This window comes from Alligator mississippiensis, chromosome 2, assembly GCF_030867095.1.
Source record: "Alligator mississippiensis isolate rAllMis1 chromosome 2, rAllMis1, whole genome shotgun sequence".
In the NCBI taxonomy this organism is placed as follows: domain Eukaryota; kingdom Metazoa; phylum Chordata; order Crocodylia; family Alligatoridae; genus Alligator; species Alligator mississippiensis.
The window spans coordinates 213148321-213176260 of NC_081825.1; the positions used below are offsets into that span (position 1 = coordinate 213148321).

Sequence of the window (27940 nt, forward strand, 5' to 3'; positions counted from 1 at the left end):
AGTGAAACCGAAACCATCTGATGATCCAAGATGGTGACTGCAAGCGTTTTTAAGGACCCAAGATAGTGACCGCGAGTGTTATACAGAAACTCGCTGAGTGCTAAGGGAAATGAGGTATCAATTTAAAATGAGTGTTATAGTGAAACAGAGCTAAGCGAAACAGCATTAAGCAGGGGTTGCCTGTACTGTTAAAGCCAAATGGGAGAATGAATTACAGCTCTCTTGCATATTGGTATATCTTTGTAAACTAAAGGGGTTGATAGTGGTAAGACAACTCAACTATTTTGTCCTGTCACAGTTTCTCAGGAAGCACTTCCAAGACACAGAATAAAAATTTATGCAGTTTAGCCCTGTATGCTTACTGCATAAATTCGTCATTTGGTGAGGTATGAAGTATTAAAACAATAACTAGGGACAAAAGGACATCTGACTGAGAAGATTTTTATTTACTTTTTTGTTAAAGACTATACTTCTAAATCTTCCTCTTCTCCAATTTAGCATTATTTAACAGTCATATATAAGTACTGGCGTTGCACCACCTTCTTTAGAGACTTTTCCTTAACAATTCTAATGTATTTCCTCAAATTAATGAACAGGTAATTTAAGATAGTGTACCAAACCATCTCCTGAACTCAGTGTATGATGAATAGGAACAGTTTTATTCTTTCCAAATATTCTGAAGTCATTTGTTATTTGGAACAGGTATTGATTAAAACTGTGTACCTGTAACATCATCCTTGTTCAACTCATTAATTCTACAACAGCTTGTGCAGGGATATTAGTAAAAAACTCAAAACTAAGTTATCTTAAAAACACGCTTCTATTAAAACGTTCTAGTTTATAGATGATACAAAAGTCACAGAAGTGTTGCTTAATGACAGGGATATTTTTAATATTTTTCTCAAAATATAGCTTAGACAAAGATTACCCTTATAAATATTTAGAAGGGGCATTACTAACTGCATTAGTTGATACAATCAATGAAGTATTTTTGTGGCAAAATGTCAGCTTTTGTTTAAGTGACAAAGATGTATACACCTTCATGTAACACTACTTGACACTTCCTATTAAAAGGCCTGGTTTTCAATTGTTCAAAACTCTACCGAACAAACTTCTCAGGCTGAAAGTTTCCAAATCAGATGTCCTTTAAAAATAAACCCTAAATTTAAGCTGAAATGGCTCTGTCATTTCTGAGAATATTGTTAAGAAACGCACCTTCAGTTCTTACAACAATTGCACTGAAAACCTCAAGGGCTTCTACCGTGTGGAGCAGGGTTTGAAGTTTGGTACCAGAATGGAATGTTTCTCTTACTAACCCCATACACACACAACCAAATTTGACCAAGTAATGACCTTTTGAATAATTCCGCTTTATACACACTAGTAGAGGCTAGCTGGAGAATCTAGATGCCAAGCTGCAGAAGCACAATGGTACTGCATGCCCTCACAATTTAGAGTGCTGAATGAACTGCACAGGCAGTATTTTTTTTCAGGACTGAGCATGCTCTATTCTCAGGTTGCAGATGTCATCAACAGATGTGGCTAATCACACACCTGTAACAAGGAGGCCAAATTAGAGTTGCCTGAGCAACCTTAATTTCATCATTTCCTGCCTCTGAATGCTCAGATCTTGCAACTGTTTAATGTAAGGGTTAGAGAGAGTTAATAAATAACAGTATACTGAAAAAAAAAAATCAGCACATTGTTGGGGTACAAACATGCACAAAACAGGCTTGTACAAGGTATTTTTGGCATCTGTGGATACTTAAAGCTCCTCAGTTTCCAGCAAATCTTGAAGTTGTTCCTAACTCATGAGCAGATTGCAACTCAGTAAGCCCAACACTAATAATCATGCCAAAAGTTTCTCAGCTGTATTTCATTTCAATCTCCAGGAAAGATTTTATAGGCTAGCTGTTCTTGTATTTGACAAGGCACACAAACAAAAGTTAGGGGAGGTTTTGGGAAATAATTTAGGCAAATCATCACACTTCAAAATTCACACAAGTTCATGCTTTAGAATTTAACCTAAGCTACTAACATGTGTTGTTTGGATGGATCAGTATGACATAAGAATGATTACCCATTTACATGGAAAGCCATTTACTTTGAACTCACTCATGTCAACAGTTACTATGAGAAGATAACAGTCTGACTCATGTGGAAAAAAAAAAGATGTAAGCAGACTAGTCCAATTTATCAAGTCATAGCTATAAAGTTATTTATTTTTGCACAGAATCCATGTCTGAGGGCAGAAAATAAAACGGAGTAGGAAGATGGGCTTGCTTGAGGAAACAAATTGACAGCAAAATCTTATTTAAATAACTGGATCTAAAAAGTTACTAAACAAAGTAGCAAATGCAAGGCGCACATTCTGAAGTCAATGCTGTGGACCTTTATTGAGTTTCTTTTCTGCTACAACATTTCTGTAAGTTAAACCGTTTTTCCACATTAAATCCAGTTACAGTGGAGACTATGAAAGAAAATAAGATTTTAGTGATACATCTCTGAATAACAATAACAATAAACAACAATTTTAAATGAAGTGTTTGGTAAAGTACCTTAATGACACTGGCCTCAGATATAAGCGTGTCTGGATCTAAGATCTCCACGACAGCTTCTGGAAGGACAGCCTTCTTCATGCAGGACATGTTGAAGCCGTATACATTATCCCAAAAAGTTAGTTTATCTGTATGCTTCTTCATATCACTCAGAGCCACTAGACTAATTGTGCAGACGTCCGGGTAGACTGCAACAGAAAGAGATTAGTAAAGTTTTGTTTTGGACATAAAATAAAACCAAAGCATTTGAAGATATGTTAAACTGTTAGTCATTTTAAGAATAAAAAAATAAAAGAAACGTAATTTAGTACTTACACAAGGTCCCCCTGGCCTTGCATACTGTAGCCATATTTATTCACAAAGATACGACGTTGTGGTAGCAAAGCTTTTTTTCCCATGCTACATGAATGATGTGCCTCAATCCCTTTTAGGGAAAGACACTACTAGTTTTGAATCCAATGTTCAGAATATGGTATAGAAACTTATGATCTGTAGAAAATTACTTGGGCCATTACATTTAGTTTGGTTCTATACTAGAAATGCCCACAAGCGAGTATATCAAAGCCTGAAAATTCACTTGAATGCTATTAGCCAGAGGCCTGTCAAAAAAACCCAACAACTAGAAAAAACTAAACCCTCAAATGTGCACAAGCATCAAGAACACTTTTCAGCAAAATCAAAGTACAAAATACTTGCAAAAAGACCTTCCCACAGAAGTCAGAATGCCAAGATTCTTATTATGGGTCCCGTATTTATCTTCTGCCTTTAGTTTCTGCCTGGTAGATGCCTAATGATATATTTTTTTAAAATCCTTTTAGCTACTGGAGAAAAGAAGGATCTCCCTTTCATCCCTCAAGAGTGCCATTGTTTGCTGGGCCTCCGCCTTACACATACTTCATTACTTCTCGTTCAATAGTCTGCTGTTGGGCACAGCTCTAGAACCCGCCAGCTTCCATTAGTGGTTCCCTCCTTTTCCAGTAACAGCTTGTGGACATGTCTCTGCTTACAACTTTCCCAGACAAAAATGGGAAGCATCAGTGTGGGAGTGGCCAGCTTGTGGTATGTGTGCCTTAAATGACACAGGCAGCCTCTGTGCGTGGCACACAGCAAATCAGGGAGAGGACAGGCATCACAGCAGCAGATAGGACACAGAGCAGAGAACCAGACTGGACAGGAAGCAGAAAGCAGGGCAGGAGATCAGACAGCAGGCACAGGGCACAAACAGCACAGCAAATGAGGCAGGGGAAGGGGGATCTGAGTGGCACTTAGGGAGAGTCTGGGGCCAATTTTCAACATGCCTGACAAACAGGTTGGCTCTCACTGCATTAGCCTGTTTAACAGCTGCCTAGGCCTCTCTAGTCTCTTGTCAAATTTCATTCAGCTATTAGAAAAGTAGGGAAAAACAATAATACTGGAGCTGGCTGTGTGCAAGCTAAAGGAGGACTGTACATCAGTTTAAGTTCTCACATAGTTCAAGAAGCAGTATTCCAAAAACTTACACGTTTACCGGAAGAGATGTTTATAACTCTCTCCACGGAGAAGTTCCTTACCTCGTTTTTTAGGTTTTGAGGTTTCACAGGAGGATTCAAATGAGCAAAAAAATGCAGATACTTTAATGCAGATTTTAAGTAACAAGTATACTGCACTTTATAGAGCACTGCAATATCTAGATAGGCACCTACTCAATTCACGATTTTGTGGAAATTGCAAAATCAAATATTGTCTTTGAAATCTGCAAAAAAGCTTAGTAAAATAAAATGCTGGCTCCCCAGTGGGAGCCAGCGGTCCTCATGGCCACTACAGCTTGGCTATGCAGACCAGCCACCCCCCCATCCCTCGCCTCTGACTGGCTGAGAGGGCTGCCTGTTGTGTAGCCCCAGCTCTCTGCCAATCAGCAGCAAAGGGCAGGGCCACATGATGGACAGCCTTCTTGGCTAACCAGTGGCAAGGGAGCCAGGCCACCAGACCCCCTTGGCCAGAGGCATGGGGGGCCCCCTGCAGCAATAACTCTGCAAAAATGGTGGCCGGCCCTGTGATAGGTCTGTGAAATCAGCCGCCTGCCTCCTCGATTTTGATAGGCCCCTATTTATAAAAGACTGAAGGTGATGAAAATCTAGAGAGTTATTTCTCTTTTCTTCGCTAAGAGCTGATAATCTGTAAAACTGATTCTGCCTCCAAATTTTTGTTAAAAGTGCCACTTCATAAAAATGAACATCACAGAATCATTGGCACACTGATTGACAATACACTGCATTTTTCCTTTCAATACTCTGAAAAGAGAAAATAGTAAAGTGTTAGATATATCTAAAGTAAAGAACAGGAAATGACACTCGTATGAACTGGCAACAGATGCTTCTTGTAAAGAAACTACTCCCTTTCAAGACAGTTTAAAAAAAAAAAATCTTGAATTTGGGAAGATAAATCTATACAGACAACCAAACATGTTGTAACAGACACAGTAGCTTTCTGGACAATGTTTTAAATGGTCTTATTTTAACAAGACTTATAAAAAGCTATGTATTATGTATTCCAACACCTTAGTGAATAAATCTCATCCCAAATGAGGAACACAAGGCAAAGCAAGAAAAAATTTCCCAGAGCAGATTTTGATTAACAAAAAACAAACAAACAAAAAATCAAAAGAAAAGAAAAAAAAGAGAGCATGCTAAAAGGACAGCAGCTCAACATGGATTGTTTGAAGCACATTATTTAATTTTGGTACGCTTGAAAAGTGTCACACAAAATCAGCATCTAGTGTTATGACAGTCTGAGAAATTTCTGCGACTAGTAACAAGGGACGTTCACGTCTCAAAATTTCCTAATTGCTGCTCTGGGTCAGCTAAGTTTAGCACCTACATTTCATTAGATTCTGCCACGAAGGAATTCTACACGTTTTCCTGCAGCATAGGGGGCACCCTAATCTGGATGCAGACTACGAAATAAATGACAAAGGCAAGTACATCCTGAATTCTCCATGGAGTGCGTAACATAGCCTGTAGAAAGAGTTCCAAAGCAGCTTTAGGAATTTTTTATTAGGGCCAGCAGAGGAAGGGAAAGTTGGGATGATGATATGCATATATGCAGCTATATTGGGTAAATGCAGGGAAAAGAGGATAGAAGAAACAGATTCTATACTTCAACACTAGAAAAAAGACATGAGAGCAAACAAGTGGCACTGAGGCTGCAAGAGGGAAAAAATAAACAAACAGAAAAATCAATGTAAAAACAGTTTACTACTTTGTAACATCCCTAGCTTGGATGGGCCCATAGTTCTGGGCTGCTGTGGCAAAAAGTACATGGTTTGTTATGTATGGTTTGGATAACCACCTGCTAGTAAATCACTTCCTCCGAGTGCCAAACTCCTAAGTCAGTTGCAAAAATTATTATAAATCAATGAGAATGAGCTCTAAAGAGCAACTGGAAGGTCAACACTAAGGACTCCTACACACATGCATGGAGCCTGCTCCCAAGTGCTGGAAATCGAGCACATCAGAGCATATCCGATTAACTCGAGTCTGCTGAAGCACAGAAATTGACTGGCTCAGGCAGCCTTCCGCGTCATGTGTATCAGTGTCCCCATGTGTCTCCGTGCTGAAAAAATGGTGGCAGGGCGCTTTGATATAAAGCGCATTCAATGAACTTTAGTTCAAAGCACTCCGCTGCCATTTTTTTTTTAGTGTGAAGACGCTGATATATGTGATGCGCAGGCACCTTTAATTAGTGCAGCTCGCTAATTAAAGTGCCTGGAATCATATCTCAAAGCATGTGTAAAAATGCTCTAAAGATAAAAATTAAATTTGTCCATTTAGTCTAAAGCAAAAATGAATGAAAAAAATCGCTATACAGAGACTTAGGCAAGAAACAATGAATTCCACAACCAGGGGACATGGACAAAGGACTATACACATACACTGCCTTAATTCTAATGGACTTCTTTTAACCTTCCTGTAATATTCCTGAAAACCTTAAAAGTTCTGCAGAATCCCTTCAATTAAGTAATTTTTAAAATAATGTTGCAAGGAAAAAGAAAATCAAGGATTCCCTCTCTCCTACCTTTCCCCCACACTCAAAAAGCAGGGAACTGTTTGGTTACCATTAAATTGCCCTTACTTGTATTTGGCGAGAGATTTAACTTTATTTCATAGAATTGCTATACTTTCTAAATGTAAGAATTTAATTTGCTCTAGATGTTTAACTTCTAAATTATCTGTAATGATAACAGAATCAGTATCACCTAGGGATATGTACCATGTTCATCACCAAATTATTCAAGTTCTATATAAAATTATGACATGTCACTAGAAGTATAAACAATGATCAAGCTATAAAGTTGACATGCCAAAAGCTCCCATGAGCTCAGGTTTCTACTTTCACCCCATTTTTCACATGCTTTAAGGAATAGTGTCTTGTAAATATTCTTGATTAAAACTATTCTAAAGATAATGACGTTTCACTCACCATTCCTGTTGCTCAAAAATTAAGCTCCCTTCCCTGTAACTCTCCCTGAACCACTCATAATCTTTCCTTGTCTAATCCTAACAGGTTTATCATTTAATTTTCTTCTGATTAAAGCTATAATCAAATAATTATTCCTTCTCATTGGTGAAATTAACAAAATGCTGATTGGACAGCAGCACACATTCAGCAGCCAGCTCACAAATCCATGGCTTTGACATCTGTGTCCTTCTCGACTCAGTGCCCAGAAATCATCTGTCAATGGTAACAGCTTACATGGTGAATAGAGTAAGATGGGAAATCCTTTATCCGTTAGTAATGTCTCACAAGCTTCAGGGTAACAGGGTTAAGACAGTTCAGACTATTATAAGGGTAAGACTATAATCCTACAATACATTAAAATAATTGAGTGAACACCAACATCATCTGGACGTGAATAATCAAAATTCTTTTAAGACAAAGATACTATTTTTTTTTGTTTTTTTTAAAGACAAAGAATCTAAAGATTTTAAATTCTAAATTAAGGCCTTGTTTCCCTATCTTACTCCTAATCACTGTGCATTTCACTCAAGTACATGGGGAAATGCATACTAGATCAAGGGAATAGTTATACATAACGAATAGATGAGTGTGCAGTAAAAAGAACTCTTTGCACACAGTGTGTGCTGTACACATCACCCTAGATCAGTGGTTCTCAAATTTCTTAGACTCAAGTCAGCACTTGGAAATTGTCAGCTCTTAGTTTTCATTTGATTTTTGACTTCAGAAAAATACAAAAGCAATGTCCTGTTGCAAAGAACTCAAAGACCACAACAAGTTAGAATGCTTTTAACACCATGGACTCCTATTTGAAATCTCTGGGCACACCCAGATGAGCACGCAAGTGCATTTTGCAGCAAAACACATGTGGTGCATGTGAAAAGGTTCTCTACATTGTATATTTGCAGTGCAGAGCCAAAATTAGATACTGAGAAGTTCCAGTATCTAAAAAAAAAAGTCTTAAAAGAAAAAAACCCAACAAGGTGGCACACATGCCTGCAGCATGTGCTACCCAAAACTGGAGCCTGGCAGGCCAGAGACACACTCTGGCTGATGGCCAGGCTCTGTACGCCCAAATTGTCACTGCTGCAGCTGCAGAATGTCCAAGTAAGGCTGCTGGGGCCACCCCAGGTGCTGGCCCCAGCCTCCCCTACCCGACCTGGGGCAATCTGCTGCACACCAGAGCACATGCACAGAGGCATTCCCCAGGGACAAACAGCAGCAGTACAACTGTGTGCTGCTGTTATTCGATCCCAGGGAAACACACGTGCATGCTTGTCTGGACATGCCCTCTGGGTTTATCTTGTGAATCATGTCTGTACAGCTAACAGTGCTAACACTGCATGGCACTGTGAGGCACCCCAAAAGGATCTCAAGGCAACTGAGCATTCTGTGGCACCCTGGTTAAGAATCACTGCCCTAGATATTCTCACTTCAAATGCTGCAGGATGCTGATAAGCTAAGTTTCGACAGGCGTGACTCAGCCAGTTAAGCAGAGGTCTGGAAAACTGGGTTCTATTTCTGGTTCAGTCACTGACCTATTCAAAGATCTGGACAAGTGATAGGCTCTTTCATTAAATTTTCAAAAAGCCATAAAGACTTTTGCACCTTGGAAAGCTGCTTGATATACTAGAATGACACTTGTTCTAAAATTCAAGAGTTTAAGAAGTAACTTTGTCCTAAGGCTGGTCTGACAGTTTCATGCCAGAATGGGTTCTTATTTTTAGCTGCTCAGGTTTTGGAATTGTCATTGGTTCTATTGATCCTCACATATACTGAAGAAGTGACCTCCTGGAGCCATGGAAATCACAATTGTCTTGGTGCCTGAACTCCACCCTCTGGCTGATTTATAGTGACACTGATAAGTGTCCTAGAGACAGTCACTTGCCCTCCATACCAGCCGGCAGGAGTACAGGGATTATAAATGCCTTAAGGAAAAAGTGTTCTATTTAAAATCTAAGCTAAATTATCTGGGACAGACAGTGATTGTGTAAAATGGTATTATTTTGTGGAAAAAGAAAGAGGGGGAGATAATCCCCTAGGCCAACAAAAGGTGAGGCATTCTACAGAAAAAAACCCACTTAGGAAGTAGAGAAGGATTAAGTTACTACAAACCCTTCCAGCACTGTCTAGGTCCTAAAAGAACAATATAAAGCCCTTTTTAAATATCAAGATTCAAGAGGAAGGAAAAAATGTCTGGGTATCTTGAGAAGGGTTTGGAGGAATCAGTTATAGGGGAAAAAGGTGTATTGCTAAACATTATTATTCTACTGTATGTTCCAAATCTTTAATAAACTACATTAGTCCATGCAAATCAAGGTACTCTACTATGAAACATGTTCAGAGTCCAAAACAGTCAGGCTCTAAATATGACTGGTTTAGTACTACAACAATATAAAATAAAATAATATTAATTTAAAATAAAAAACAAAATAAATTAAAATAAACAATATAAGCAATGAAATAAAATAGAATAAAATGATGTGAGCTACACTATGTAAATATTTCTCTTTTAACACATGAGAATCTCTGGTTCGTGTAACACTAAGCTTTATAACATACTGCCTTTTCCCTGCTGCAACCCGAGCACAGACACAGACTTCAATTAAACTAGCGCACTGCAGTGAGCACTACGTTACACAGTCATTAATGCAATCATTAAGTCAGTGTAGTGAAACTGAAAATGGACACAGTTAACACAACATGGAAAAAATCAAACTGGGCTACTGCAAAGAGGCCAAAACAAAACAAAAAAACAAAACAAAAACACCACACCGTCAAAGTAAAAAAAAAAGAGTTAAATGTACACAAACTATAATAGGAAACTGGGTATGGACAGTTCTATTTCAGAGAAATATGCAGTACTAGAAAACCTGGCGAGATAGGGAGTGTACAAATATCCCAGCCCTCTGGCTGGAGAACAACAAAGTTAACTCAGTTATAAGTTTTCCAGCCAGGGCTGATAGGGAACTGCTCCTCCACTTTCCTCCATCCCCATGGCAGACAGCTTGTCTCCAACCTGCCTCTGGCTTCCTCCTAGTGCTTCGAGTCTCCCAAAGCTGTGCAGGGGGCCAGGAGGTAGCATAGCGCTTCTATATTAGATTTAAACTCTTTCGCATTTGAGAGTTAATACAATGCCCTTGCTTTTATCTTCAGACCAAGTCTCTCATGTCCTAACTTTTGCCACTAACCACTCTGTCCACCTATATAGGAAATTCCTTCTCTTTTCCCACCGCCTGCTACAGGCCAAACTTTGGAAATGAAATCCCTTCCTACATCAGTCTGACAAGTCACCACCCAGGGTACCACCCAAGTACTGACTCTTGCATTTAAAAAATTCCAAGTTACTTCTCTTCTGAAATTCTACAGCATCTTGTCTCGCCTTATCCAAAGACCAAATACACCATGCACCAACAGTATCATACAAATGTTAAAGTGAGAAATGTTGCACAAAAGTTGAAGTTCTTTCCAAATGGGCGTAGCTAGTAAAAATACCATAAAATGTGTTAACTGCTTGGCATCACTAAATCAATGCTTTAATTTAAGAATTTACATGAAAGTATAACCAAATAGTAAGATATAAAAGTATTCTGATTAAATAAGGCTGCTGTATATCATATCTATAATCAAAATGAACAGTGTATCAACCCTTACTCTACTGAAAATGTACTAATATGGCACTGGACAAGCTACTATTTTATAGACAACAGTTTTGCATTGTCCAGCCAGATCACTGCAAGAATCTCTCCGAATATTTATAATACACTTCTTTCACCTTGATAGTCACTACATGAGGGGTAGGCAAGTATTTGGGCTGGAGGGCCACATATAGAGTTTCAGTGAGCTGTTGGGGGGCTGGGGTGGGAAGTGGCAACTGATCCTATCTGGCCCTGGGGCCATCCACCTCACACCCACTACCAAGGCCACCAGATGGAGCGGACGGGCAGGTGGAACCTCCATCGAGACTGGCCTGGGACCTCCATGAGTCGGATGTGTTTGGTTTGGTGAATGGGATGGGGCCATAGGTGGGCAGGGAATGGTATCCAGGGGTGCGGGCAGGGCCGGGATCTTGGGGCAGTGACAGCGCAGGGCTGGGGCCCAGGGAAGATCCATGATCCACTCTCCACACATCTCTGCAACGGGTGCCAGTTCCATGGGCAGGGACATGCAGGGAGCGGATCACAGCTCTGCCCCAGGCCCTGGCCCCACGCAGTCACTGCCCCACAACTCCAGCCCTGGTCCAACCAGTTAAATGGTTAACCGATATAATTAGAAGACTTGAAATACCTAATATTTAAAAAATATTTACACCCCTGCACAGAGCATGAGCAAAGAATTATAAACTAAGTTAATAAACCCTACTATTCAGCAGAGTTAACTAGGCATAGGTATAAGTGCCATGCTAACAGAGGTATACAACTTTTGGCCTTGAAGCTAATATATTCATTTATTTAATTTATATATCCCACTCCATTCAAAAAGCTCTGAGCACCTTACAATAAACAAACCATTTGCAGACAGGATTCCCCAAACACCACCCCAAAACCTGAGAAACCCAACTTCCTCCCTTCCCCCAACCACTGCCTCGCTGCCCAAACTGCTACACAAAAAAACCCCAAACTTTCTACTGAGCCCAATCACCACTCACATAGTTACAACAAACTTTCCCCCTGCTGCTACACACCCACATAATCCTACCACTGCAACTTAACCCTCTCTTCCAAGCCCATACTCCCCATCTTATAGAGGAGCTGCAATTACTGCTCCCTTTTCCCCCTCCCTGCAAAAACCACACCTAATTCTTCCTCTTTGCTCCAACAGCCAACAGAAATTCCAAGGAACCCTTAAAAAAAAAACTGGAAGAAAAAAAAAAGAGAATGTCTGTCCCCTCCTCGGTCACTGCCAAAGGGCACGTTAAAGTACTGTTCTTTGGTGGCATCCCAGGGCAGTGTCTGCCCAAGGAGGCCTGCCAGCTTTATCTTTACCTCTATAGAGCACTGCTTTGTGCCATGCATACTTATCTTAAAAGCTATACAGCAAAAACTCTGTTATCCAGCATCCCCTGGGAATGGGGAATGCTGGTTAATCAAATACGCCGGTTAATCAAATGTGTGCTATCTGGTGCACTCCCTGGCATCAGTGTGCCGGGGGACAGAGAGGGGGGCCCTGTGCAGGTTGCTTTGACCCACACAGGCTGCTTTGCTCTGGGCCGTGGGCCAAAGAAGTGAAGGAGAAGAACTTGGCTTGTGGCGGTGAAACCAGAAGTAGGACTTCGGTTTCACTTTTGCCGCATCCCTCGGATACTGGTTAGCGGAGCTTTCTGGTTGATAAAGTGCCGGATAACACAGCTTTTGTGGTATAAATGATCCTAGCCCAGCTCTGTGATGCAAGAGATCAAATTCATGTGTGCTTGCAAATAATTTGGCCCCAACTTATTTTTCTTTTCTGATTTTTTTTTTTAAGTTAGATCCAGCCCAAAACTGTCAAACCTGTATTTTTTTTTCCCCACATGAATCAAGCACTTCAAGGCAATTCGGAAATGCAATGAGAGAACAATATATATTTTTGGATATTACTTTGATTTATGGATATAAACTGGTTTGGCTTAGCATACTCTAATGTGCCTAAATTTCATTAAAACCATTCCAGGTAAGTAGCACCTATGCTCTTAGCAAAGTCAATATGTTCTTTAAACTTAAAACAGGCTATAGGAAGGGCACATACAAAATTAGAGATTTACCATTTCACTTTTTTTTTTTTTTTAACCTTTGAATCATTTCTGATTATAATCTCACCCTACTACTAAAAGTGAAAGAACATCCAAGGTTTATTCTTTAGACTTTTTTTTCTTTTAAGTCTAAGATGTTTTTAGAAAACACCATTAACTATGAAGCCTGAATACCCCATCTAGTATTTTTCTATTACCCATATGGTAAATGAATGCCTTGAAGCTTCCACTAATGGAAACATTTTTCATCTCGAGTGGGAACTTCCTCATTCATGCATAGCTTATTCCAAGTCTCTGGGTTCATTTGGTTTCCAAGAGCTGAATTTATTAAAAGAATTCTGAACCAACCTGAGCCACCTTCTGCCAAGTACTTGTCCTTGGCATAAATGACAGAATCCAGCATAGATTCAAAAAGAAGGAAATAGCCCTGTGAAAGAAAAGGAAAAAAAAGAAGTAGTTAAAAAAGAAATGTCTTCTTTATCCATAAGACAACTCAGAAATTAGTTTTCATACCTCATATTATGCTACGGGTGTATTTTTGAGATTTTTCTCAGGCTTGGGGATAGTTTGAACATTATAAGCAACTAAAGAGAAAATTTTGGAATAAGAGCGCTATAGGGGTTTCTTATATGGCTCTATAACCACAGATGAGAGATTCTTGCAAGCATTTAGCGAATTTCTCAACATTAACTATAGTATATACCGCAAGGTTCTAGCTCCATGTAATTGCACCTTAAGTATCCCAAACTACCGGTACTGAAATCATTATAAGTGCTTTGTAAGGACAAATTAGTTAGACTATTCAAGAGGTAGATCAGTATTATATTCTCTCTTTTTTGGTAAATGTCACCGTTTGGTTTTTTTATAAAAACAAATTGCTAAACTACAATTGTGTAAAGAAATATATACACTTCTTCAAATCAAGTCAACTACTTTTGAACATACATTACAGTTCCAACATGGTTTGTACCAGAGGAGCCAAAGAATAGAACAGCTTTTAAATAATCACGGTGCATTTCATAGTACTCTTCATAGTACTTGTCAACCCATAGGCTGTATAACACAGGTAAATAACTTAGGCTTCCCAGATTACAACTATACACTTTACCCGTATAAATATTTTTATACCACTAAAGCAAATGAGATTAAAGAGCGCTACCACTTATTTTGCATTTTCATTCGCTGTCTACATTCCTTTATTTTACAAGCAGTAAGTATGATCTCATTTATGCCAGTACTTTCCATTTAAGTATAGAAAAATCAACTTTAAGAACACAAGACAGGTCAGCAGCAACCAAGACAAGAACAGGCATGAAGATATTCTGCATGAAAATGGCACAACCTCAATTATTTTTGAAAGGTAAAAAAATTCTACTTTTGTAACAGAACAGAAATATAATCTAAATTATAAACTCATCAATGCTGGAAACATGCCTCCACCTAACCATAATTCCAATGATAGCTTTTTAAAGCAGAAGGATTTTTGTCTGCTATTATAGCCATTCCATCCATCAATACAGAAAAAAACAGAAAGCCTATAAAAACATTTTTCTTTTTCATTTCTAGTTCCAAACACAAGAAAATATGTTAGCTCAGTTGGTTAGTATGTAGTGCTAATGCCAAGGTTGCAGGATCAATCCTAGGACAGATGCTTCCTGCCTCATACAAGGGGCTGGACTAGGTGACCTCTATGATTATTCTGCCTGTCAGACAAAAAGTTTTTTCATTTTCTGAATAAAGAAAGGAAATACCACCAGGCTCTTTTGGTATGTATTTTCTAAAAAACGGGTATAATTCTAAAATAAATGGGAGAAATAGTTAGTTATTTTGGTCTCAAGTTAGGCAGAAGTTAGGGCAGGGTGGTATCTCAGACAGCAACTCGTTCAGAGGCATAGGCTTTTGTAGGCTATAAACTTAGTTAGATATGTTGCCTATGAAAGCTCATGCCTCTGAATGAATATGCATAAGGGTGTTACACTGCTATCAAAAGAAGATACCCCTAAAAAGATGTGCCCCTACTTCTGATGCTGCTCTAGTTTTTACCAGCAACTGAGATTCTATTAGCCAACAGCATACAACACGCTACATACAAGCCAAAATAACTGTGTTTACAGCTGCTATTTATCTGGACTATTCTACCTGTATTCTTATTGCATTATTACTGAGATATCAACAGCAACAGAATTCACATCCTTACATGTTTGCACACAAGTAATATAATGACAGAAAACTCAAAGTTAGGGCGCACCAGACAAACAATTTAATGTTAAAAAGCCTTGGATGAAATTTACTAGGAGTCAATTTCCTGGATCAACTATTATGTAGTAACTATTTCTTGTATCTGCTCTATTCCACACTAAGTGGAAACTGAAGAGAGGCAGTTTGATGCTGAACAAAATAATAGCTTAGATTACCACAGGTTCCTCTTACCAAGGGACAGAAAGAGACACGTGAAAAGTTACCACAGATTAGTGGGAAATGTAGTGAAGTCCTTAATTCCCTTTTAATTCTGTATAGTTTTTTCATCTATATACACTCTTAAATGTTATGGTACCGTAAGAGTGATATTGTAGCCATGATGATCCAGAAATTATGGCAGAGGCAAGGATTTATTAGTATGATATATTTTAGTGGACCAACTATGCTCTTCACACCCTTAAAGGCAAGGATCCTGTCATGGATTCACCCCAAAGCCAAGTTACCCTTTGGAGTTTCACTGTGTGGCATGCATAGGTATTCTCCAAAAACAGATTTACTCTTGTGGTGTTTTGTCACCAGGGCTAGGGACAGAAGTTGCACATAAACCAGAACAAGTGATTGGAAACCGATTCAAATCTGTAACACAACAGAAGTTCAGAGCACATAAACTACTTTCAAAATGGCCAAAACCTGTTTAAGATAAACCTAGACAGATGCAATGTCAGACAACTGATTTAGGTTAAATCTGTTTACTGAACTTCTGTCCTAGATGCCCTCCAGATTTAAGTTAAGTCACAGTTCCCTAGCATCCCCAGATGCTTTGCAACTCCTCTGCAAAACCCTCCTCACAGGGTGGGCAGGCTAGCTATGGCCCAAGCTGTCTGCTCCAGCCAAACACAGAGCCATGCTGTAGCACCCCCTGGATTCTGACCTGAGCCACTGCAGGCATATAGCTACATTTCCAGAATCAAGAGGATGTCTGTTCACTTGCTTATTGGTTCAATCTCCATAGCTTAGACTAACCTGCAAAGATTGAATCAATTCAGCCTTGGGCTTTTTGGCTGTCTGTAGGTACTTAGCTCAATTGTAGCTAGTGTAAAGCGGTGTTCAGCTTTATTGTTCTCATAATAATACATGTTAGTATTTGATACAAATATAAAGTTGCTGTATCTTTATTTCAGCCAAGGTTGTCAGAAAAGCCATGATAACTTGAGCAGCCCTCAGCTTTTCACACTTAGGGCTTTGTCACAGGGTACCTTAAAACTGGCATACATAAAGGCACTTAAAACCAGAGTATTAACCCGTTAAACTGTCGTAAGTACCCTCTAAACATTTTAAAGGTAAGCCACTCAAAAGGAGGTTCTCATCTTGGAAATGTTTTACCCATCCTATATTGTTTGAATGGTCAGGGAAGATAAAATGCTTTACTTTCATTTCTCTCCAGCTCCCAGCCACTCTTCCCATTCCCACCTTCCAAAACTCTAGTGGTACCCCAGACTCCACCTTTCTGCTGAGGGCAACTGCTCCGAGAGGCTTAATTGCAGAGTGACCTGCTTCCCCCAACCGCATGGTCTTACTGCTGGGAGGCTCAAATTTGGTGAGACCAGAGAGACCGTGCTAACATTTGACTGTCTGGTCTAACCAAGTTGCAGCTTCGTACTGAGACCAGGACTGCCGCCCTGTCAATTTCAGCAAACGTACAGAACCCGGGGAAAACAACTTCCCAAGGGCTCTGGTTTCACTGAGCTATGGCTGATCCATACTGAGAGCTGGGCTGTTAGGGCTTAAGCTGCTCAGCATGGAGCTGAGAGCACCCCAGGGAATGAGTTTCCCATGGGCACTCTGCTCTCAGAGTTGCGGCAGCGCTGTGCTGAGAGCAGATCCACCAACTCAGTTTCAGGGAATCCAGAGAGCTCCAGCTTCCCCAAGGCAATCCTCTCACTGAAACTGACATGGAGGCTCAATTTCAACACAGAGCCACTGCTGCTCAGCAAGAAAACAGAGCCCCAGGGAAGCTGCTCCTCACTGAAACCGTCAGGGTCACTCCACCCTGAGAGTGGGGAGCAGCCGCGGCTTAGTAAAACAAGAGACCAAGCAGCTTCTGGTCTCACTGAGCTGCAGCTGCTCTGTGCTAAGAATGGGGTCCCTAGGGCTTAAGACCCAGTGGCCCCACCCTCAGCATGGAGCTTGCATCTCAGAGCCCTGGGGAAGCTGCTTCTGAGCTACAAGCCTTCCTCTCATCTTTCTACCTGGCTCACCAGGCCCTCTAGTCACAGGTCAGTCATGCAGGTCTGAACTGACCTGAAGCCTCCACCTATGACTGCTCTAATACTGCCCTGTCTTCATGACATCCCTATATTGCACAGATTTCTGGCATTATACAGGTAACCTCTGACAAAGCCCTTAGAAGAGTTAATGACTAAGAATTTGCATTTGACTTAGGCTGTTTACTGGTCCTCCGTGTAGACAGGCTAAGAGGTGCAGGAACTCTGGACTTGGCCGATGACAAATATACAGTCAAAAAGAAGAGCCAGGAACTCGTCACCTGGCTGGTCACACTCTTCTGGGGGAGAGCTGGATATTGGATTAGCAAATCCACATGACTAAGAGCATTCAAGTTTGTAGTCTGGTAAATATGCACCTTCAGGGGCTAGGAAGTTACTGACATTGTATATGAGCCCCCTAGAAATGAAAGGGTGACATATGTTAACAGCCAGATTGACAAAGGTAGTTAAAGCCTGCCTCAAAAGCATGGCTTGGTTTTCAGTCTTCCTGAGTAAAAAGGGGGATGAAGTCCCCCAGCCAAGCAGGCTGGGAAAGTGACTGACAAGTAGATGCAGAAGGCTTTGGCATGTAGTCAGAGACAGAAACTGCTCTCTATCTTGGGAAGGTGGCTATAGACTGAATTTGTGGATTTAAGATGCAGAGTAAGAACATGCCAGTGTTATGGTTACTTCCTTTTGTCTACTCTCATATCTCTGTTTGTATCTCAACCTATGGCTACTGATTTCTTATGCTTGTTCCACTTCTATAAAAAATAATTTTGTTGTTTGTCTTCTTACTGACTGCACATGGAAGCGGTTATTTCTGGGCAGGTGATACTCTAGGCTGACCCTCTCCATGGAGAGGGGGACCCTATAGTTCAAGGACGGACAATCATTTGGGCCCACAGACCACATGGGCAGCTGTGGGGAGCTGCTGTGGGCTGGTCAGCATACCCCTTCCCTCCGCCAGTGCTGGTGGCTCCTTCCAGCTGCTGCAACTGTTGCCGCAGTCTCATGGTACTGGTAGGGCCGCATACCAACCCCAAGCCCACTCTGGACTCGGCCTGGCAGGGCAGACCAGCTATGGACCGGCTAGAATCCGTGTGCACAACCCCAACCCGACCCACCCCACACCTGCTCTGGACTCACCCACCCATGCTTAACAGTGGCAGCAGCCAGGCAGAAGCTGCTGCTGGGCCCGGGGGAAAAGTGCCAACCTTTCCCCTCCCCCCACCAGTGCCAGGCCCTTCTTGCTGCAGCTGCCTGGAGCCTGTGCCTGGCCTGCCCTGCTGCTCCTCTCTGCTGCCATTGCCACTGCCTCTGGCCCACCCAACAGGGCAGCGGTGGCAACACAGAGAAGCTGCAGGGCAGCTCAGACGCAGGCTCCAGGTAAACGCAGCAAGGGCCTTCTTTTCCCTTGTGCTGAGCAGCAGCTTCTGCCCAGCTGCCCACTGCTCAGCATGGGCAGGTGAGTCCAGAGCAGGCACAGGGTGGGCCAGGCTGCAGCTGTGTGCACAGGTTCCAGCTGGTTTGAAGCTGGCCCACTCTGTCGCCCTGAGTCCAGAACAGGCACGGGGTGGGTGGGGATCAGGGCTGTGCACACAAGTCCCCATCAGTACTGTGGGGTTGGGGCCTGTGGTGGCGGCAGCCAGAAGGAGCTTCTGCTGCCTGGGACGCCTAGAAAGGCAATCCAGCTGTGGAGCCGCCCCAACCCTGCTGCGTGCCCAGGGGACGGCAGAACATGCCACAGGCCAGTCAGTGCCTGGGCTACCCACAGGCCATATTTTGCCAACCCCTGCTATAGTTTCTTTCATAACCCTGGGGCTGGCAGAGATTCCTCCACTGCAGCTACAAAAGCAGCGGAACTGAGGCTTACTGGGATAGAGAGCTAGCCCACAGCAACTTCGGTCTTTTCCTTGAGGCAAGTGGCAGCAGTGGGGAGAAACTCAGGGCTCTAGGTGATCTCCCATAGATACGCTTGTAATAAGCCCCTTCTTAAACTCAGCCTATGGGGTACTGGAGCTACCAATACAAGGGTTACAGCAATTCAGCATCTCTTAAAAAAAAACAACCACCACCTTCAAACTTGAAGTATTTTGTGTAAGTGGAACCAATGCCTAGCAAATACATATTTCAAACAACCTATAGGCAAGGGGTTTTGGGTTTTTTTGGCTTCTTAATTTTTCACAGTCATCTTTGTGGCAGTGCAGAGATTAACAAAAAAAAAATTATAATAATAATACAAACAGTTCAATTCTGGCCAGCTTGTAACAGTAGCCAATTCAAAACAGAGCCACCGACTACAAGCCCAGGAGGCAGAGAAGTGTTCAAAAGCAGACTTTATCAGTACAGGTTATAAAGGTATCACCGATTGTGACAGACAGGGCAAGACCAATCACTCAGAGAACCAGGTTTCAGAACTTTCAGGGCCCTAAACTTTCAACTAAACCAAAAACCCTTGGGTAGGGACTAGAGGCATTTTTTACACTAGCCTGCATTGCAGATGGGCTGGATACTTTCATTCTATGTTAACTGGCACTCCAGATACAACCTAAGTACTCGAGATGGCAACCATGGGCAGACTGCTGTTAAGGTACAACGAAGTGGAACAGCAGCCAATATTGTGTCATTGCTTTAACTACGGGGCCAACATGATCTGGTCTTCAAACAGCTGAAGTGGTGGGCCTGGAAGTTAATTACTTGAACACAATCAAGGATGACTAGATTGTGAATCTCTCTCACGCTCCAAAAGCAGAGAAATTTAAAAGATATGCTCCTGGATAATAAAAGCTCTCTCTATTAAATTCCCACTTAACTGGATGTTAAGATCAGAATCTTCCAGACTACTAAAAGACATTCGGACAAGGTGAAAATGTTTTGCAGTCTGAAAACAGAAGACAGAATTGAAAACCCCAGAATATTATAGAAGAAAGCTCCTTAATTCAGGAGTAATCCGTAGAATTTCCAATAATGATGCCAAGATTAAGGAGTTCTGCATGAATTACAAAAATAAGGAGTGCAAAGAGGGAGAAAAATCACCCATTTGACTGATGCTGACTAATCAACCCCCCCCCCAAAAATAGGTACCGCCTTCTCCAATGTTCCAAATCACAATGCTGAGTTTACCCACTGCAACCTTTTACAGATTAAGAAATCAAAATTATATGAAGGTGAAGAGATTCTTTGGAGGTTAAAGACCGGGTTGAAATTATTTTTGCTACTCCAACCAAAGTTGAAACTCAGTGGTGAAAAAATCATAATCATTCTCAGTTTCCTACCTATGCTATATTTCTTAATTTTAGCATGCCTCATTTTCCTAGGTACATTTCGTACTTCACATACCGTATGTTTCCATTCTCTCAAAACCACAGAGAAGATTTTTCATTATACTTTGCCACTGTAGATGGATGGCATTCCCCAGAAACTGCGTTAAGGATACCTAATTTACTTTCAGCTTATACAACCTCTGAACATTTAGTTTCTCTCAGGCTGTTAAAAAGCACAGCACTTTATGGCTAGGGGCAGACATTCAAAAAGCTGGAGCCTGAGTTGATTCAACCTTTGCAGGTTAGTCTAACTTGCCTAGGTCGAACCAGTTTGTAACAGTACAGACATTCCCTCTGGACTGAGGCAATGCAGGCACATGCCTGTAGTTGCTCAGGCTAGGAGCTGGGGGGTGCTAGAGCCCACCCTTGACTGGAGGGAAGCTGTGCTGGGGGGGGGGGTGAGGGGGGAGGGAGAATGGCCAGCCCCGGTTGAACTGGCCAGAGAGGGATTTACTTCCTGTCATAGCCTCTGTCATAGCCCCTGTCATAGTGTCAGAGAATGTGAGTCCCTTCCCAGTAGGGGACCCTACTGCAGGGTAGGCAAGGCTGGAGCAGACTGCATACAGCAGCACCAGGGTACGGAAGGGGCCAGAGCCCTCCAAGCCCCCATCCCAGTGCCATGGTCCATAGCAGCTTTCCATGCCCACAGCATGGCTCCCACCACAAGGCAGGGGCTTGTGCTCTGGGAAACTGTGACAGGGGCTCCTGCCCCATCACGGTTGCTTCCCCCTCACTGCTCCAGCAGCTGGGCAGGGGAGAAGCCAGATGCCACCGGTAGGGCCCTTTGGGGGAGCAGGGAATGGGGTTACTCCCCCCTCTGTCCCTGGCACACCACAACAGGGTCTACCCACCCCAGCCGCTGCTGCCACTTGCTCTGTGCCCGGTGTAAGCAATGGAATAATCTCCTTCTGTCGGACGCCAAAGGAAGGAGAGAAGGAGGGGGCTTATTCCACTGCTTGCCATGGGCACAGAGCGAGCAACAGCAGCCAGGGCAGGTAAAACCTGCTGTGGTGCCCCAGGGGCAGAGGAGGGAATAACTCCACTCCCTGGCCCCCCCAAGGGGCCCTGCCAGCCAGCATCTGGCCCTGCCCCCATCCAGCCACTGTAGCAGTGAGGGGAGAGCAGCAGCCTCGTCATGTTTTCCAGGAGTGCAAGCCCCTTCCTGGCAGGAGAGAGAGGCATGCTGTGGGGCAGGGAAAGCTGCTACAGACCGCAGCGCTGGGGGGGCGGGGCTTGGAAGGCTCTGGCCCCCTCTAAGCCCAGGTGCTGCCACATGCAGTCCTCCACAACTTTGCTGTCCCTGCAGCAGGCCCTCGCCGGGAAAGGGCTCACACTCTCTGACACTATGACAGGGGCTGCTGCTGCAGCACCTGGGCAGGGGAACAGTTAGATGCCAGCCAGTTGGGCCCCTTGGGGCATGGCAGGGACAAGGGTTATTTCCCCTCCCTTCAGGGTCCAGCAGAGAGGGCTTACTCCACCGCTTGCCCCAAACAGGGAGCAAGCATGGTGGCAGCAGCAGTTGGGGTAGGCAGACCCGGATGTGGTCCCCTGGGGGTAAAGGGTGAATAACCCCCCTCTCTGCCCCCTCTGCCTTAGGGGCCATGCGGGCCCACTGCTGCAGTAGAGCGGGGCAGCGCTCAGCAAATCTGGCTCGGGTCCCTGACAGTGGGACAGGAAGGGGGAATTAAACCCCTTCTGACCAGACTCCTGCCCCTGCCTGTCCCTGCTCCAGCTGGGAAGCAGAGAGGCGGAGCCAGCCCTACTGGGCTGGAGCAGGGAGCCCAATCCAGAGAGCATGCTGGGATGCTGGGGGACTCTGGTTAAAGTTAAACCAGGAAAGGTCTGGGACAGACATTGCATAAAATCGGTTTGATCCAAAACAGCTAGGTCTGATACTACATTCAACCAGGTTGATCGCAAACCGATTTATGTTCACTGAATGTCTGTTCTGTTACAGGTTTAAACCAGTTTCTGATCACTTAAACCAGTTTATGTGTAATGTCTGTCCCTACCCTGTAGGTACTTGTAAATGCTACCCTTTGAAAATGCTGCCTTTTTACAAAACATTTCATGTCACTCATTATTATAGAGAACAGAAACTTAACTTTTATTTGTGCAATGTGAAATCATCAAATAGGACTAGAAAAGGAAATTCTTGCTGTTTCCTCTCCTAACTTTGTTGGTTCTCCCACAGGGAATCTGCAGAAGTGAACAAAATCCTGAAAAGTATGCCACTAGGAATGCATTTCCCATAGTTGGGGCCAGCCAAAACTTGGCTGACATCACTCTTGCCTTGCTAACAAAATAATTCAATACAACTCTTACATTTGATATACTGACCATTCACTTCCTGATCTTTACACAGACTGAAATAGGAAAAGGAGTTTCCACAGAACTAGTCAGCCAGGTGTTACACTTGCACTGAGCCAAAGGATAGGGAGAAACTCTCCACCTCAGAAGCAAGCAGGGAACTGTACTTTGATTTCTTTACCTCTGCATTTACAGATATAGATAAATTATTATTAGCTTACTAAGAGACTTTCCTGTTTCCTTTTGATGGAGGAACATGGATCATTCCCTAATTAACATTTAAACCTATCTTTTAGAACATATGTTGCGTCTAACTCATCTTTTTAATGAATGATCATCATTCTCATTTCTAATTTAATTTTCAGAATATTGAAGATTAATGTCCCAACATGTAATATGCACCATGGTTGGGGAGGTTGTACTGACATGCATCGACAATACTCATAGTTATAGAATATTTAAAAAAACAGATGTTAGCAGCTAGCCCCACAGCTTAAGGAATTCTCTATGAATTGTCTTTTAAAATGCTGACAATCTACTGCCTATTTGGTCTAAATAGTTAAATTAGAAGATAAACATTCCCATCTCTAGATCTGACTGGACTTTGGTAAACACACTGCCCTTTCCCTGACCTTTCCACTTCGGCACTGCAAACTACTGATCAGCCCTGTGCCCTCCCCAGTACAATACAACACTCCCATAAGTTACTGGGAACTGTCTGTGGTACTGATTCAAGTCATTTATTACTAATATCCAAATGCTTAGCTCTGTGCGCCGTGCTCATCTGCAGTGTAATTTAGAATGTAATTTCACAGGCTACTGCCTCACCTGTAGGGGTGCCATCTGGAAAGAGAATTATACCTGACATTTTCTCCCATGATGCAGTGGGGCATTCTTGCTTGCACACTGATAATGTTAAATTAAAAAAAAATCTTACATTAGCACTTTCAAATTAATTACGGCAAAAGGATCAGTACTGAACAAATCTGTGAACAGAATATTAATGATTTAGTCTTTTGTGTGTCTTAGTTCAGTGACTAGGAAGATTACATGTTCCCTGTAAGAGAGAAACTGAATACATGGAAGACTTTAAATGCTATGCTGTGGAATGAAGCATTTCTCCTCTTACTAAGCTTACCCTCACAATCAATAGTTAAAATAAATAACTCAGTATCCTTCACTTCCTCTTTCTAAATGATATGACAGTTCTCTAGCTGCCAAAAGGCAATAAATATAGTTCTAGAGTATGAAATTAATGGAAGGTCGTCTGCCCTAAGTGAGGAACAAAACATGTGTCTTATAAATTAGAGACTTATTTAAAACAGAAGTTACATAAGGTCAGTTCCATGAAAAGATAGCGTGTTACAGAAGATAATCCAGATTGAGAGCAACATCAAAAAGAACTATTTCCTTTTATCATATTTCTATATTTTATATTTTGATCAGATTAGTGAAATAAACATCTTGCCAGTTTAATAGCATCTAAATATTAGTTTGAAGTTGAAGTTATAGACTCCACTATAATCACTGATTTTATTAAAAGCCTTTAGAATTTAATGTAAAAGGTCAAACCCCATACTTGACACATTTAAGAAAAATAGTGTCTGGGTTAATCTTGCATGCAACAAGAAATTTGGAATTTTCATTAAAAAAGCAAGCCTGTTATTTATTTATAAAGACCTAATGGGCAAAGGATTTAATAGTTTTGCCACGTATATTTCTATGATTTTATGTTAAAACTGATCCCGTGGGGACTTTTCCCTAATATATTTGTATAAGCAGTTTTAATATCTAATGTAAACTTGTTTTGGCTTTTCTACTCCAAGTAAAAGCCTTACAAACACAAGAGCCCTAGTTCTCTACCCCTTCCAACAAGTTAACATATAGCAAATACTTAAGTCAGTTTAACTATTATTTAATCATTTTAAAATACAGATTTGGAGCCAATATGGAAGGAATCAGAACTAAAAGGGGCCCGCATTACTGTCTACTTGATTGCATTTTATTATAGTTATAGACATCGGTATTAATAACAAGGGAGAGCAGAACAGCTGCCATGTGTGTGTATGTGCAAGACCACTAGTCCTTATATTAACCTACATCCAATAGATTTCTATGTACAGGACGCTTCCAAGGTAACAAAAAATCTAAAGGCAGCAACTATGAAATAATGTCTCCAGAGAGTGTTTTCTTAACCCTTATTAATTTAGAAGTTGGTTTATTTCCTTAAGCACTGAGCTTGCTAATTATCAGGATAAATTCCCATCTATGAGGTCAGCTAGGCTGCAGAGTAAAAAAAAAAAGTAAGGAAGACAAAAAGATACACTGGACACAGGATACTACCTGAAAACCTGGAAAAAAATTTTGCATTTTGCAGGCAGACAAGCAAGACAAAATTTCTCAATTTGATAACACAGAAATAGACTTTCTAAGGTTATTTTTATGACATTACTTTCTGTACTTTAAAAAACATAAAAGCACAAATAAAAAAAGAAACTGCAACACATTTAAAATAGAATATATCTATATATGAACCTTTTCTGCATGGTCTGCTCCATGTACTGTTTTTCTCTCATACGTTATTGTTGGCCTTCACACTGCTTGAAAATTAATGGCTATCATGTGTACGTTAATTCAAAAACATACCAGGGAAACAATTTATTAATCTCATATCAAAGCCATACAGGAAAAAGAGACCAACCCACAACACCTGATACTGGTATTCAACATCCTGCTGTGTCCTTAAACAAGTGTAATATTGTATAGAAAGCCAAAGGGAAGATTTAAATGACAGAAATGTTATGCACTACTGAATGCAGGCAAAACTCAAATATTTCTATGAAGCCTCAGTATGCATGATGTGATTAAATTAACACATTCAAGTCTCTACAAGCTATACAGTGTACAATACTGTATAAAAAGAACAGACACTTAGGTGTATATTATTATTAGAAATATAACTAGCCTTTAACGATAAGTTTTTCTAATAATTTTGTTCATGGCTGGGGTAAATTTCATGAAGACTATAATAAGGACTATTTTTAGCAAACAGTGTTTACAGAAACTGTAACTGTGCTCATTCTCTAGCTCTCCCCCCAGTAATGGATAAAGAAAGCAAAACAGCATCTAATTGTATATATTCCTACTGCAATAGAACACTGAATTCAAGACTGGCTACAATACCTTACTTTATGGAAAACATTTGGACCAGGTATTTTGGAAACATCAGCTACTCCAGCAGCAGAAGGGTTAAGAGATAGGAATGTCAGGTTCCTTACCTAGTTTGGTGTTTAACTTAGGTTAGAACTTTTCCATATATCCATTTACCAACGTGGGAAGTGGAAATATGGCCATTTTACAGAAGTATTAAACATTACATTAAAAGGAACAGAAGACTAGAAGAGGAACTCATGGACCAAAGTCCAGTCTACTACTACTAAAGACCATTGTGTCATGAAAACTCTTTCATGACGAAAAAGGTTCTCAAAAATACAGATATGCAATTTTTAAGTGCTGCTGAAATTTTAGGCTCCCTTTCAAGTCCAAAAATGAAATCTAAACACTAGATGAGGAAAGAAATAGCTGCAAAATAAAAAAAAAAACCCCCATGGAACAGTAAACTGCTGCATCCACATTTAGGACATCACAAAATTTAGTGGCAGAACATTTTTTTAATACAACATACTATTTTCTTTTGTTTTGCTACATATTTGCAATAAAATGCCTACATAGTAAATGTTCCTACCTTCTCAAACATTCAATTTAGCTGTAAACTAGCATCAGCACTTTGCACAGCAACTCTCATTTCACAGTTAAGTACTGTATGTAGAATTACTCTAATTACTGTAAAACATCATTACCTCTTAAAATTCCTTACCTCCAGGGAAGAGGACAAATGTGATCCTACCCATGAACAAGTCTGTTTTGTACACAATACCTGCTCCTCTATGTACATCTCCCTCTTGCCTGTCACTACACTTTGGCAACAATGAAACATTCAGAGAAAAAGAGCTAATCAAACTTCAATTTAGGAAACCTGGTATAATAAATAAATCAAATGATACTCAAGTCATCCTCTTTTAGAATCAAACATAAATGCATACTTGCACAAAAAAGCCTTGGTAGCTGGTAGGCATTTGCATCAGACTGGCAGTACAAATAAAAGAATACTTGTCTGTATTTTGACTTATAATACAACAATAAGTGGCTATAATTCATTCCAAGATCCACACTTTGAATTTAAAAAGGTGTTTAATTGGCCTGTAGCTTTCCCAGAGTCAAATGCAGATGTCAAATATTTAAGTAACTCCAGCCATTAACAACAGTAGTAATTCTGTAAATTAAATTTTGAGTTTTATGCTTCAGAGCACAAGGCAGTGAAGCAGCATGATATCAGAGGAAGACAACCCTTCAAAAAACATTTTACGTGTTTAGCTCTATCTACTATGACTGTTGGAATACAAGACTGAGAATTAAGTGCTAATGATAAACCCTAGAATTCAACATACACCAACTATGCACCTACTGAACAGAGTAGATCTTCAAAGGAAAAGTATTCATGCTATCATTCTACGCAGGATTATTAAAGCTCTTAGTCTGTGACAGAAGAAACAAATATCCTTCCCTTATATAAAAGTACCGCGCCAGTTTGTCTGCATAGGAGACAACAACCAAGTGATAAACTACATCCCTCCTTTGACCCAGACTCCAGTGGCTCTTTGGTTCAACTCCTCTGCACAGTTCTGTCATAAAAATCACTGTTTCTAGGCTGCCAGTGTGGCCTATCTCTTCAGAAAATATATAGCAAAGGATGGGCCTCAAAAGGTAACTTGTAGGCTTGTGCAAAGCTTCAGTCCCCGATTCGATTCAGCGGAGATTCGGCTCAATTCGGCAGCTGAATCTCCGAATCCAAATAAAATTAGAGGACCCTTTCATCTCTCCAAATCGAATTGGAACCCTCCAAACCAACTGGGAGAGATTCGGAGATCCAGACAGAAAAAACATGTAAAGCTATGTCTACACACCTCTAGGTAGCAGGCAGCTTGAGAATGCTGTGATGCT

At 41.3% G+C, this 27940-nt stretch overlaps 1 protein-coding gene across 2 annotated transcripts in view; it reads right to left on the reverse strand.

Annotated features, from left to right (window-relative positions):
- PRMT3 (protein arginine methyltransferase 3) overlaps positions 1 to 27940 on the reverse strand; it is a 116556-nt gene that overhangs the window by 41039 nt on the left and 47577 nt on the right. For both annotated transcript variants that reach the window (XM_006266240.4, XM_019477087.2), the window contains 2 exons: positions 13129 to 13207; positions 2559 to 2746 (listed from right to left, as the gene is read on the reverse strand). In XM_006266240.4, coding sequence (XP_006266302.2) covers positions 2559 to 2746; positions 13129 to 13207 — 267 coding nt within the window. The remainder of the gene's footprint in view (positions 1 to 2558; positions 2747 to 13128; positions 13208 to 27940) is intronic.